The 15,647-nt window shown below is 36.4% G+C and overlaps 1 protein-coding gene and 1 long non-coding RNA gene across 2 annotated transcripts; one reads left to right on the top strand and one right to left on the bottom strand.

Annotated features, from left to right (window-relative positions):
* The first annotated feature begins 36 nt into the window (after positions 1-36).
* Positions 37-3,866, top strand: LOC121372286. Its single transcript, XM_041498579.1, has 2 exons — positions 37-596; positions 2,502-3,866. Exons 1-2 carry the CDS (start codon positions 450-452, stop codon positions 2,799-2,801), a joined length of 447 nt encoding a protein of 148 aa, XP_041354513.1. The 5' UTR covers positions 37-449; the 3' UTR covers positions 2,802-3,866.
* A 1,156-nt stretch (positions 3,867-5,022) lies between these two features.
* LOC121371139 lies at positions 5,023-15,397 on the bottom strand. Its single transcript, XR_005957772.1, has 3 exons — positions 15,153-15,397; positions 10,569-10,644; positions 5,023-7,449 (listed from the first exon to the last, which is right to left on the bottom strand). It is a non-coding gene; the product is annotated as an uncharacterized LOC121371139 (long non-coding RNA).
* Between the last annotated feature and the right edge of the window lie 250 nt (positions 15,398-15,647).

The raw sequence follows: 15,647 nt of genomic DNA, 5'->3' as shown, positions 1-15,647 counted from the left end.
ATACCTGTACAGCATCGTGAAATTTGGCAGGTATAAATACACACGGCGTATTGACCCAGTGAATTGGCAACTTGCCCACCTAGGTACGATTGGTGGCATTAAAGAGTAAGAAGAAGAAAACACTTGAGAGCTAGTGGGGAAACTTGGACATTCCATAATACAAGGTTGGAGAGAGAACTTTCTCATGCAGGAAACTCTTCAGAGTTAGACCACTTTTAGCTAGTAAACTGGCTACGCCGTTATAACCAGTCACTAGTTACGGGATGTGTACCGAGTAGCACCGCTTCATCACCATTGTAGTATCAGGTAACCGCCTGCCAGTAACAACACCACTTAGTGCAACACAGGGGTTGTTCGCGAGACCTGCCTGCCTCACCGTCTTAGCACATCGAGGAATGGCAGCCAGGGTGTTGTGGTAACACTGTCTTTTCAAACGTTAACTTCGGGACATGGCTGAACACGGAGAAAGGGTGTCTACGAATTCAGCCGAATCGTCGGACGACAAAGCGCTGAGTCTGATAGTTAAGACTCCGTCCCCATCTGACGAGGTGCCAGGAACTTTCGGTACCGGTGTCGTAAGACGAAGAAGCGTCAGAGTAAGTAGAGGTCAGAGGGAATGTTACATCGTATTTCTTAAATGTCTTTAGCAGGCCCATACAAACAACATCTCGAGTTTCTAATGGGGAGGGAGCACAAGCCAATTTTTTTTATATAGAGTAGGATAGAAAAAAAACTAACGTTTTCATCCTCCAGTGGAGGGGCACAGCCCCACCCCCACCCCACTCCATCCCTCCCGGTTCCTACGGGCCTGTTTAGTACAGGTCCGTAGAAAATGGGGCGGGGAGGTGTATGTCTTTTCTACCATTCGGACCAAATATGTTACAGATTTTTTTACCCTACTCTATATGAAAACAATCTCTAGTGGAAAGTTTCTTGCAGGGAGCACAAATCAAATTTGTAATTTTCTTCCTCGAGTGGTGCGGGACAGCCATACTCCCCGTCCCCGGTTCCTGTTTAGTACAGGTCAGTAGAACGTGAGGCCGGGAGGGGGGTGTCTTTTTCTTCATTCGAACCAAAAATGTAAAAGTGTTTGCCGTATTGTATATAAAAACAAAAATAAACGTACATTGCTATTTTGTTCTTTGGATTCTAGAAAATTGCGTTTGAAGCCATTCAAATATACAAATTTCACCACATACATTGTTCCTTCGGGTCTGTGGTAGTTATAATCTGTTACATATAATTGTGATAAATAACTACAAATTAATCGATACCACACGTAATCATTGCATGTTAATTAATTCGAAATAGAAATCACACAGAATGTTTGGTAGACAATGTGTACAAAACATAGTACGCTAAAAAAAAACCAGATATCGCACGTTTAACCTGTTTGTCATTCTCTATTGATTGTTCAATTTAAACAAATGCGCTAGGCAATTATTAGAATTACTAGTTGCAATGTGTATGGGTATATAGCTAAAAGTATACTATTTACATTTTAAAACAAAAATAAATAAATATTTTGGTTGACTGTCACCATTATGCAAACTGGCCAGATCCCCTTTTAAGCGCTGGTTGAAAAAGACTTTCTTCTCAATTTTATAAGCATCATATAATTGATTATTCATCTCGGCTAAAGAGAAAGGTACTTGTTATTAATATTCATCAGAAAGAAAAAAATGTCAAGAGACATTTAAAAATTGATATATAAAGGATGTTTATTTTAGAAATGTTAGCAGGCCAAATCCTCTAACATTCTTGACATTCCACACCTTCTTGAATGAATTAATGAATTAATGTTTAACGTCGTCATCCCAGCATGAAAAATAACCGATGTTTTTTTTGTTTTTTTAACAACAATTTCTGTTTATGGTTTTGTTTTGTTGGTTGGGGTGGGGGGGGGTTGGGGGGGTTGGGGGGGGTAGGGTAGTGGTGTTTGGATTTTTCATTTGGGGGTGGAGGTGGAGGTACGCAATTCTGCGTTTAAAATTAAGTGCGGGTTGCTTATAGGTTTTGTTGTAACTACCATAATTAATTACATTAATTTTACCCCAGCCACCCCAAATTAATATTACTAATTATTAGTAAAAACACTAAATTTTAAGCCATCGGACATAAGGCTGGTAGGTACAGAGTTCTCAGCCAGGTATCGGCTCCCACACCGAGCGAGTTTTAACGACTCAATGGGTAAGGTGTAAGACCACTACACCCTCTTCTCTCTCACTAACCACAAACAACCAACCCATTGTCCTGGACAGACAACCCAGATAGCTGAGGTGTGTGCCCAGGACAGCGTGCTTGAACCTTAATTAAATATAAGCACGAAAATAAGTTTGAATGAATGAATGAATGAATGAATGAGAATGGATTGTTTTGCTTGAATGTACTGTGGCGCTAAGGTTTTTCCAATTTATGCAGTAATTTGGACGCATAAATAAGACGATCATTGCCTAGATATGTTGTTTTTCCCTATGAATTTCAAATTTTTCTAATTGCAGAGACGGATTTCTCGAGATGATGGAAAACCAAAAAATTACGGTCAAAACAAGGAAGAGTATGAAAAGATCGTGGAACGTGTTTTATGTCAGAAGTCTGTGGCCAATGCGTTGGACGCGCTGAGAGAGCGCTGGAAAATGCTAATGTTCATGTACGAAGACTGTATGGAAATGGTGAAGAGTGTGGAGGATAAACGACAGAAAATGAAAACAAAGGAGAAAAGAATAGAAATCTGTATTCTTGTGACTGGAATCATTTCTATCGTGATTCCCATGGTGCTCATTGTGTGGCGTTGGGGGTAACGGTGTTGTAGTAAACATGGCTTCAAACAGTGAAGAATCTGTATACATTAGAATTTATATGTATGACGTCGGTCGAAGTCACGGCTCGTGGTGGTGTGTCTGAAAGTGTGTGTGGGACGGGCGAGGGGTGGGAAGTTCGATAGTAACAGGGAATAGTGGGGAGGGGAGCATGGCCCCCGCCCCCCCCCCCCACCTTGTTCGCGGCCCATGGGGAAGGGAATGGGTGGTTGAGGTTTAATTGTTCGTTAGCTGTATGTGAAGCAGCATATACGTATATGCACAGGGCTACCATTTATTTTGTTGCCCGCCTTTTATTTATTTTAGACTAGGTACTGCCCTAGTGTAAAACGCATTATATACTATAAAACTTTCGCTAAGAATATACTAAATATATGTCATGATAAACAATTTATGCACACCTTTAATTTGTGCAACATGTGATCAGTCAAACTATGCTGTTTGGATGTTTGTAATGCATGATCACAGTTAGATATGTCATCCATCGAACACAAATCCAGCTGCTTTACTCGACATGGATTTTTTCAAATATCCCTAGTAAAGGATGAGACGTATATTATAGAAGTAAACGACATAAATTAGTATAGTTAGGACATATCTGACAAAATCTTTATTGAAGGATGGCTGTTTTTGGCAATGTGTTCTTTAAAGTTTGTGACAGGTTTAATAGTGTTTACTATATGACGCAATCTGTGAAAATCTGAGTCTACGATCACTCTCAAGAAGCATGTTAAAATAAGATTTACGTTGTATAAAGCAGAGCCGGTTTAAGGATCCGCGTGGCCTGTAGCACAAATATCAGCGGGGTCGCCTTCCCAGGATATATATTTTGCAACCCCCTCGGGGAGACAGTAAAAATGAACTGCTTCATGTGCTACTAGAATAAGCCGGCACTGGTATACACTATACCTAGGTCCATTGGTTGGTATTTTAGCCAAGTTCCATTCTACACAGAACAGTCGTATTGTAGAGAATGTTTGTGATAGATTAGTTTCATTATGCAAAATCCAGAAAATTTACGTTTTTAAATAAAGTTATTTTGTTGTATCTAGTGTCAGTATTATTATTTGATTTTATTCTCGAAACTGCATGTTCACGCATCACACACTTCCCCGTGCCACATTAAGGTTATATGGCGTCAGACATGTGGTTAAGGACCACACAGATATTGAGAGAGGAAACCCGCTGTCGCCACTTCATGGGCTACTCTTTTCGATTAGCAGCATGGGATCTTTTATATGCACCATCCCACAGACAGGATAGTACATACCACAGCCTTTGTTAACCAGTTGTGGAGCACTGGCTGGAACGAGAGATAGCCCAATGGGTCCACCGACGGGGATCGATCTTGGACCGACCGCGCATCAAGCGAACGCTTTACGACCCGCACCTGTTAATCCTTTAAAGGCATATTGTCAGACCTATTACATGGCCTAACAAAGTATTACTTAAAATATATATATATTTGATTTGTTCCTAAATGTACTTTATTCAACAATCTACGTAACCACCATACTTCACTTATGATATTTTGTAAAAATAATTGAATTATGGCAATGGTCCATAATTCAAAAACTAACACTGCTGAGAGGGTTGACATGGAGTTCACTCCATTATGATGTAGTTAAAGTGATGCAATAGCTAGATTTGGTCTGTAAAAGTTAATGTAATTTTGATTTATTATTAATTTTTAGAGAAATACGGTCCTTACATCTGTGACAGTATGCCTTTAAAATGACTGCAGAATACAGGTTTGGTGGAAAGACCGGCCTCGGTGGTGTCGTGGTTAAGCCATCGGACATAAGGCTGGTAGGTACATGGTTCGCAGCCTGGCGTGCTTGAACCGTAATTGGATATAAGCACAAAAATAAGTTGAAATGAAATTAATGTGTGGAAAGTAAGTTCTCTGCGAGAACATCCAGATAGAATCTTTTCGTGACAAAGATCAAAGTGGCCCAATTTTACATTGTCATTGTGTTATTTGGTAAAATATAAAGTCCTATTTTATTTAACCAGTAAAATCATATACATGTAAATACTTTTTTAAAATTCTAATATTCTTGAGGAAGACTGAGAATATTACCACACTGCACCACACACACACACAGAGAGAGAGAGAGAGAGAGAGAGAGGGAGAGGTTACTGCAAAGAGGGAGGACAAAACTAAATGTATTCACTGAATATTGCCATAAATAACACAAACTGGAATTCTTCACCTTTTAATGCATACTTATTATACATCTGGATTTCTTAATTTAACATATATGTAAAACATGAAGTAAATTTATACCCATGTAAGATAACTTATTGATTCAATTACAGTTACATATAAATTAACAACCACAAAACAGACAGCCATTTATATTGTTAATAAATTATCTCACACATGCAGTTTACACTTTTACAGTTATACAAGTGTGCACACACACACACACACACACACACACACACACACACACACACACACACACACACACACACACACACACACACCATTAAGGCTTTGAAAGATGACAATTTGACTTGTAGAAACATCTCTATGAAACCAAAGATTAATAAAAACTGAAATCTAAACTAAATGAACACTTAGTGGTATTGTCAACAAACATATAAATTAGTCTTTATTCAGACTTATGGTGTTCTATTCATATCATACCTTTAGAAATGGCCGTAATTGTTCCATGCATATTGATTTAAAGGCTGGTTGTTGCCAAATCTAACACTCGGCTATATTCCAGTCCATATGCAGGCAAAAACAAACTGGCTTCTGTTAGTGGAGAAGGGGAAGCTACTCTCACATGACTATTTTTGCAGGCATTGATAAAAGCATCTAAGAAAAATAGGTTTCATTTTCCTGTGGTGAAAATCACATTGCATAAGAACATCTGAAATATTCTTATGGTTCTGAAACCAAGCGGGTTACTTTGAGCTTTCAATCAATGAACAAGGTTATTGGGGTAGTGCTGAACGGAGGGCCAATAATTGTTTCTCCATGTCACTACCCTGGCTAAGTACCAAAGCATTATCATCAATTAGTCGCCTGCTTAAATTATTGTAGAGTTAAAATAATTATGATATATATAAATGATTGATTATGACTGTTATTTTTAATCTATTGCTCCAGTATAAGATGAGTTTACCGCAGACTGTTAGTCTGTTGAAAATTGCATTTGGGGTAGAACTACTAGAAGATGCTGGAAAAAATAACCAATGGGATTAAGGTATTTTACATCAAGACAAGACAATACTTTGAACACACCAAACAATATGAAAGTATATTAATATAGAGAATAACTGCAGTATAATTTTCTACCACACGAATATAATACTAGGTATATCAGGGGTACAGAAATGAAACAATTTCACTAGCCTGCCAGACCAAAACCAACTAAAATTTACAAGCCCGCCAGAATTATACTAGTATGCCAGCCTATAGAACAATATATTAATGTTTAGTAATATTAGCCTATAATATGCACTGATTTCAAATCAAAATGATATATATTTTTCGAAATATTCTAATAAAAGACAGTTTTTCTGTTTTTTTCATATAGATTTACAAAATTCAAAATTTATAAAATAAAAACAAAATACTGTCAGTCAGAAAAAGACAGATCGCCCAACGGACTGATAGCTGCATTTTTCAACTCGTCTGTGAGAATTTTTACTAACATTTGGCGAGCAGGCGAGTACTTTCTGCACCCCTGTATATGTATGTTGCCCAAGTATTATGCAAGAAAAATCACAGAAAAATAATTTAGGCTTCTGGATTAGAAAACTACAAACTGGATAGCTCGTAAAACAAATGTGTTTCCCAATGTGTTAATAAACACACAGCACAAACTAACAACAAAAATCATATTATTACAATATATGGCAACATTACTACATGACACTGCAGAGGTAGCATTAAAATACAGTAAACACACACCAAAAACAAAACATGAAGAAAGAGTTCAAATGTATATTAATAAAGATCCCCCAAATAAAATTAACGATTTTTAATAACCCACCATGAACTAGACACAGAAATAAAGTGATATTAAAAAAACACTGACTTTAAAATAAAATAAAAGACCCCAAAGTTTAATACATGTACAGAAGATGTATAAATGCATGTTGTACAATGTTAACAATTAAATAGCCTATGATATATATTTGTTACATGTGTATTTCAATATGTATACAGTTTATTCAAATAGATATATTGTACATGAATGGAAGACAACTGTAAACTAGTTAAGTTTGACATCAAGTGCATTATTCTTTAAAATAAGCAACACCAAACGAAATCAGTTGAGACCAAAACATACAGTTCTACGGCACCTATGAAGAACAGATGAAATATGTAAAATTGCAACAAAATATCGAGAATGAAAAACTTGCAACAACCACACAGAACAGATATTTGTGATTCATTATTACTAGAATGATCTTCAAGTGGATCAAAAGTGATAAAACTATAAAAAGGAAGGCCACAAGGTTTGTACAAGTACAGGTAATAACAAAGTATAAGTTGATCTAGAAATCTGCAAATGGCTGTTGATCACCACCGACGGGGGTCTATCTCAGACCAAACGCGCATCGAGCGAGCGCTGTACCACTGGGCTACGTCCCACCCTACCGCAGTCTACAATGATATTAACATACATGTACGTAATAATATGACGTCATTTGTTGCCATGCACGGGGTCACACTTTGAACACACCATACAACCTTAAGATTATTATCGTTAACTTGAGTCACCAATTACAAATACAGTCAAACCTATGTTATGCAGCCACCAAATGGAGTATCAAAACATGGCCTTTTTAAAACAGGTGGTTGCTTAATATAGGTCAGTTTATATTATATAAGATACTTTGGGATAATAAAACTGTGGCCTCTGAACACAGGTGGCTGTTTAATACAGGTTGATGCTAGAGCAGGTTTGACTTGGAAAAAAAAACCCATCATAATATCAAAATGATTATACACGTTATTTAATTTCATTATTATCACAATCGACTAGATCCATAACAAAAATCCAGCCACAGTTAATCCACTGATTTCATACACTGCATACCTAATATGGCAGGGCTCGAACAAGAATTTGTATCCTACGACAATTTTTAAAAGAATTGCCATGGGTGAAACAGCCCACCGACGGCAATTATGAGCCTGCCTAAGGCAATTTTTTAAAAAGTGACATTTGCAGCAAATAAATTGATTGAAAGGTTATATAACCGGCCTCGGTGGCGTCGTGGTTAAGCCATCGGACTACAGGCTGGTAGGTACAGGGTTCGCAGCTCGGTACCGGCTCCAACCCAGAGCGAGTTCTTAAGGGCTCAATGGGTAGGTGTAAAGCCACTACACCCTCTTCTCTCTCACTAACCAACTAACAACTAACCCACTGTCCTGGACAGACAGCCCAGATAGCTGAGGTATGTGCCCAGGACAGCGTGCTTGAACCTTAATTGGATATAAGCACGAAAATAAGTTGAAATGAAAAATGAAAGGTTATTTTGCTGTATGTAGACGGCTTACTCCCATTTGGTCGAACTGCTAAAACAACAATAGATATGGTTCAGTGGTCTTACTGACATGCATGTTGTTACCTCAGTCATTATAATGAACTGTTCCAGATTATTTGGAAACCGATTATTATTGTATAGATGGTATAGATATCGTTTAACACATAAAGTATGCAAATATGACAAATATCGAAATAATCCATGTATTGAATGTAGTGAATGTCTGTAATTAATTAAAAAAAGAAGGTCTCCATCTAAAAATGTTTATTTCACAAAAAGTAAAACATTTTTCAACATTTTAAAATATTAATTCTTTCAAGTCCACATACAAGTACAAATGTCCACTTAAGCAGCGGTTTCTTTCAGAATGTTATATAACAGATGAGTACTTATTTTTTGACCAACTGGCATTTCAACCAATTGGGAATTCGACCAAATGGGACAACACCATGAAGATATTAACATGTGCAAATGTGTTAAATATTGGCAGATAATGTATAGGTCGAGGAGCTTTACCGATGGCACAAATGCTCTTTACATCATATACATATGTAGAATATCCTTATGGAGAGATGAGTTAACCACATAAAAATATCCTTATGGAGAGATGAGTTAACCACAAGATTAAAGAATATATCTGCTTCACATATGACTTGATAGTACATGTACAAGTGTACATAATGAATAGAAATACATTCACATGTACTGAAATGAAATGTTAATGCAAATATTAATATTAACAGGACATGTACATTTCATGTATAAACTTTCACATAACTTGGGAAATTTACATGAAAGAGTATTTTTATGTTATCATTTAAAAAAAAAAATATTAAAAAAAATAAAGTAAATGCATTTTGAAACGATGTGAAGTTATGTGTATTTGAAGTACTGAAACATAAAAGACCCATATTAAAAACATTCATTACTCCAAGTGCAGGTAGTATAGTGTTACAGTAAAAACAGAAGCATTAAAAAAATATATCATTTTGTTAAGCAAAAAAACAATAGTCAAAACTGTGGTAAGCAGGCATAATAAATGGGGAGGCAAGACATAGCTCAGTAGTAAAGTGTTCGCTTGATGCGTGGTCGGTTTGGGATCAATCTCTTTCAGTGGGCCCATGGTGCATATAAAAGATACCTAGCTGCTAACCGAAAAGAGTAGCCCATGAAGTGGCAACAGCAGATTTCCTCCCTCAATATCTGTGTGGTCCTTAACCATATGTCTGACGCCATATAACCGTAAATAAAATGTGTTGAGTGCGTCATTAAATAAAACATTTCCTTCCTTCTTTCTTCCATCATAAAGGAGTATCAAAATACAAAAAGTGGCTGCTTAATTTATATGTCAGTTTATCTTACCATATATTATATGATTTGGTCGAATAAAAATATGGCATCTTAACACAGATGGTTGATTAATATATAGTCGGCCACTAGAGTAGATTTGCAGTTCTTGTTTCCATAATCAGGCCTCCACAAACGGCACAAATGATCATTTGTCTGTGCATCGAATATGCTATTACTATTTATTGCCATTATATTTCAAACATCAAATTTACCATGCATGTCAAATTTACTGAATGCTGGATCAGTCATAGATATGCATTTTGTACTTTGTTTTTCAAATTAGAAAAAACGGGAATGCTCAACCAAAAAAGAAAAGGGCTATGCTAAATGTTTTTGGCATAACCCTTTTCTGGTTAAACAACTTTTGAATCTGTGGATATATATATATATATATATATATATATATATATATATATACAGATAATTTGTTAGCTTCACAGTGAATATTATTTCTGAAGTTCACAACTAAGTCTAAGATGTTTAAGCCTGTGTCATGTATCTATTATAACATGTCCATTTGACATACTAGCAGAGTCCATAGGTTTTCTCAAGTTTCTTCTTACGCTCCTCCAAATTCTCTGCACCCGACTATAAACGATGGCTGGCCACACATAGGCTATGCTTAGTCTAGGTTCAGCACGAGTCCACGCAAGTATCAACCCAAATATCTGGAGGTATGGTAACAAGAGAATCAGGATCCAAACTTGAAGAGGAACATCTGTTAAATGGTGCCAGAAGGAACCCATGAGTGAATGCTTCTGAACACCATCACCAATGTGATAGTTGTTGTTATGATCAAGAGCAAATCTGTTAAAATGTTCATTAATTTCAAATATATAGTACAGAAATCCAAAGGTTCCAGCCAAATAAACCATTATTACCAACCAAGCGATTCTCTGCCGGAATTTCATACTGGCAATTCAGTCCTAAACCTTTGGTGACATCAGACACAGAAAGCGATCTGAAAGTAAAAGTAATACATATGAATATTAAGAGCATCAAAACAATCATTAGATATCATTATGGGCCAAATTTACGAAGCCTGTTTTTCTTAAATGCAGATGTTTAAGTATTGTAAATGTATGTAGTTACACATGTGTAAGCCGTAAATCCGGACCTATTTGTTATGCATAAACTAACATATTTGTTTGTTTTAATTGCCCACATATTACCAACTTTTAACAATCATATTAAAAATCATATCACAAAATTAGAGGGCAACTCTCATGTCTGGATGTTGTACATGTGTTTGGGTTTATTCTCATAGCAGTTGTACTAGTAACTAACATAAATTTAAGCTTCGAGTCAGATTCAAAATCATCAAACTAAAACTCTTGGTCCATCATTAATAGTTGCAACATCCAGTATAAAGTGCCAAATGATCCTTAATTTTTTGGTACAGATTCCTTTTTTTTTATGAACAAAATGTAACATAATTAAAGTTATGTAGATCTATTTATTTAACAGATCTATCTGGGCGAGATGTAGCCCAGTGGTACAGCGTTCGCTCGATGCACAGTCGGTGTGGGATCAATCCCCGTCGGTGGGCCCATTGGGCTATTTCTCGTTCCAGCCAGTGCACCACGACTGGTGTATCAAAGGCCATGGTATGTATGTCTGTAGAATGGTGTATATAAAAGATCCCTTGCTGCTAATCGAAAAGAGTAGTCCATGAAGTGGCGACTGCGGGTCTCCTCTTTCAATATCTTTGTAGTCCTTAACCATATGTCTGATGCCATATAACCATAAATAAAATGTGTTGAGTGCATTGTTAAATAAAACATGTCTTTCTTTAACAGATCTATCATGAAAGTAAAATTCAAAGGTGGAACTTACTTGCTTTTACAACAAAAATTTATTAATAGTCAAGTATATGTTTAATGTAAAATATTAACTTAACTGATGCAAAATGGTGAGTTTGCATGTTAAGTATCACAAAAATATATGTGACCAACTTGTCACAACACCCCGTTCTAGTCACTGAAGATAATCTGACATCAAATTCAATTTAACTGTTGATAAACTGGACTCCTATGCATACAGGCTCCAATTTTTGTGAGGCAGCAGGCTGATATTTGCCTGAACTAAACTAAAATGTCTGATCTAAATAACAATGTTTATTCATAGCTGTATCAAAACCAAACAGTTAAACATGGTTCCAAATGAATCGCTGTGCATTTTAACATGGGTTACAACTAATATTGTGAGTAGTATGATGGAAATACATGAGGAAAAGGTTTCAGGCCAGCTCAATATGCCCGAAAGTCTCCATCGCTTTTGTCTGAATGTGAAGATTTGTTCCAATGTTAGGGGGTGGGAATTGACTCGTGACACCCCCTCCATGAACCCCTGTCTCGTATGTTTATAATTGGACTAGATAGTAAACTATACCTAATGCCAAACAATTGGTTCAGTGGTTGTGACTGAACAAGTTTAGTACTGATGACAATATAGTCTATCCTAACATCAAATCTTATCCACATGCCATTTACAATTTATAATAGCACTCTTCAGAAATAGTGTGCGTCACTCAAGCTTAGTATGGAAAGAAAGAAAGAAATGTTTCATTTAAAGGGACAGTCAAATCAAACAAGAAACTTATGTGTTGGAAAGATGCATACCCGGACCACCAACACATACTGACACTTTAACAAAGGAAAAACGTGTAATTTTAGAGTTCATAAAAAAAACATGATTATTCCTGCTAACTGGGGGCAGCCATTTTGTTTTGTTTTTGTGACGTCCGGTGGTATAGCTTGGGGCGAAGTGACGTCAGCTCCGTCCAACTCCTCTATGCACAGTGTAAACAAACCCTCTAATTTACAACAAGGCGCTTCGCTTTCATCAACCTGACTTGTAAAACAATATAAATGACTTGATAGTATAATAAACTATTTAACTAAATATATTTCAATTTGAACAAAATGGAGTTATAGTATTTTTTTTTTAAAAAATCCAAAGTAAAAATGCATATTATTAGGCCTATTGGTAGGGTACGTTCGAGCAAAAACGACCACTCACAATACGCAAGTGATAATTTTCTTTTCTTTGGGACTACGTAATTGGTCAGTTTTATGATTTTAGATGGGAAAGTTTACGTAATCAAGGATTTTACAGAATTACTTACAGTAATAAAGCAGGATGGCTGATAATGTCCATTACGATTTGAGGGGTGTCCACACAGTTATCCCTGTGATCTTAATAAAAGAGGCACATCTTTTTCGTGTGTCTAGACAGTGTCTGGGGACCGTCAAAATATACACCTGCCAATCAGGAACCACAGGTACGGGCCACGGAAAGAAAAGACCAATTAACCAAGAAAACACTCCGATTATTATTTCAGAACTTGAGTTAATTTATGTGCAAAACAATATAATTATTTCAACACTGTGACAATGGTGGTTTATTTTGTATTGAAACATAATATATACTTGTTACTGGCTTACTGGGATGGATATTATTACAGAACATTGTGATGCATCCGCAAAAATCAGATATGTTTTGTTTCTTCAGTTCGAAGACTAATTCCTGATGGTATTACATAACCACCAGCTCGCCAGAGGGCATATTCACTGGGATGGCACGAAATGGCTGCGCCCATTATATATAATAACAGTCAATTTTACCGTTTTATTAATTAAAAATACGATTATACTCGTTGATATTAAGGAATAATGTGCATTATATATCGTTGACTATGCATACCAGGCCAAATGCCTTAATTGTCCCTTCCTTTAACAATGCACTCAACACATTTTATTTACAGTTATATGGCATCATGGTGCAGGACAACACAGATAATGAGAGAGGAAACCCGCTGTCGCCACTTCATGGCCTACTCTTTTCGATTAGCAGCAAGGGATCTTTTATATGTATCATCCCACAGACAGGGTAGTACATACCATGACCTTTGATATGCCAATCGTGGTGCACTGGCTGGAATGAGAAAGAGGCCAATGGGTCCACCGAAGGGGATCGATCCCACACTGACCGCACATCGAGCAAACGCTGTACCACAGGGCTATGTCCCGCTCTTCAAGCTTAGTATGAAGATAGATCTATGCAGGATGAATGGTTATATTGGCAAAATTAGAGAGATTATGTCTCAGGACCAAAATTTTAATTCATGAATCTGTTGAAAAGCACACAGTATTATAACTAAGTAAATGGCTGAAGTGTTGTGGGTTGAACTGTGGCAAAAAGACCACTTCTTCTGCCAGAAAGAAATCTTTGGGTATGGCACTATAGAATTGAACAATTACAATGTGTGTGTTGAATGCAACCACAGTCGACAGGGGGTATGGGGGGGGGGGGGGGGGCCTCCCCCAGAAAGAAAATGAATTAGGGTTAAGAAAATCATACAGTAATTATAAAGAGTCATTAATTTTGTCAAAAGGCCAACTCATGGGCGGATCCAGGAAATATTTTTAGGGGGGGACCAAAAAAGAAGGGCACATTGACTCGTCAAAAGGGCACCTTACTACAAGTTTTGATATTTACAATTAATATGAATTCCTACAGTTCTACGTCATAATATACTAGCAATAATGAAGTAAATTGGCGTCACTCGCGTTAGAACCTCAATGGGGCCCCATTGAGACTCAATAACACAGACACATATCTGCCAGCTTGCGCATGTACACGAAAATCTTGATTTCATTTATCTACAATATAATTATTGTTTACTTAAAAAAAAAAAAATTCTACAAACAAAAAGGGCACTTGGACATTTTGAGGGCACTTGAACAATTTTTTGGGGGGACGCGTCCCCCTGGTCCCCCCCCCCTTGGATCCGCCCATGCAACTTACAAAACAAAACAAATTCTAAACAAAGTTTGGTAGGGTGCCATACCCGTTTTACATGTCTGACCCCCAAATCACAGATATGGACATGCAAATATTGCTTGGAGTTGGAGTTTATCCAGTTAAATATCAATATCAAAACCTGAATATCAAAATAAGCTGTGGGTGGGTGGCTGGGGCACAAACGTTTTATTACAATTCTATTTTCATTTTATCGCCTGGGTATGTATTATGGCGCAGTATGGGTTTTGAAGCACTCTCTCTCTCTTCTTTTCAGCTATTTTGCAATAGTCAGATATAATATAAATAATGATATATTATTAGTGCCTTACTAATAAATGGCGGGAAACATTTTTTAATACCGAAATTTCAGTATTTTGAGATTTGCTCAGCACAATAAATCGTTATTGACATGATACCAATACCGGATAGAATATACGGAATACCGCCCAGATCTACTTATGGAGTGACAGGCAAATATAAAAAGTGGTGGCAGAGGGAGGAGGTGATTGTTGGTCACTTTGGATTCCTCAAATAACTTGTGTACAATTCTTTCATTTGGACCTTTTTTTTCTTTATCCACAATTTTCAAAAAAAATCTTATTTTTTTAATTTTTAAAGAGTGCTTTTATATATATAAACTTTACTAGAAAAACTAAAATTTACCAGTCCATCACAAAACCGGAAGTCATTTCTGTCAGCCTTTCTGTCAATTTTCCGAAATAAATGGCTAAACATTGTTTTAAACACATGCAGTCTATATGTCATGGATAATAAAATACACTATTATACAGGGAAAATAAAGTAAACCAATAAAGTATTATTTTCTATACTTTGTAGAAAATAAATACTCTGCAATAGTAAACATTTAAAATAAATTTCAATAAAGGCAACGTCAAATGAGCGCGGCCATCTTGTTGGTCATAGACTGTTTCCTGTGTAGGTAAATTTCCTTTTTCTAGTTCAGGTATAAAATCAACGGCTGAACAGTCTACTTTTATGTTTTAGAAATGTCACGTGGATGCGAGATCGTTAAAATGTTAAACTTGTTATTGTTAATTGAAAATATTTAGTCTTAGTAATCAAATAAAGGACAACATTTTATAATAATTAGGTTTAGTTTATTTATTTTGTTAATAAATGCAAGAAATAATGAAAAAT

This window comes from Gigantopelta aegis, chromosome 4 (assembly GCF_016097555.1).
Source record: "Gigantopelta aegis isolate Gae_Host chromosome 4, Gae_host_genome, whole genome shotgun sequence".
NCBI lineage: Eukaryota > Metazoa > Mollusca > Gastropoda > Neomphalida > Peltospiridae > Gigantopelta > Gigantopelta aegis.
Note: the sequence above shows the minus strand (reverse complement) of the source record. Positions and strands in the feature narration are given on the sequence as shown.

Bases quoted from the DNA above. Each gene is read 5' to 3' on its own strand.
- LOC121372286 (XM_041498579.1), top strand. From the start codon at position 450: ATGGCTGAACACGGAGAAAGGGTGTCTACGAATTCAGCCGAATCGTCG. The intron at 597-2,501 runs GTAAGTAGAGGT...TTCTAATTGCAG, and splicing joins TAAGACGAAGAAGCGTCAGA to AGACGGATTTCTCGAGATGA.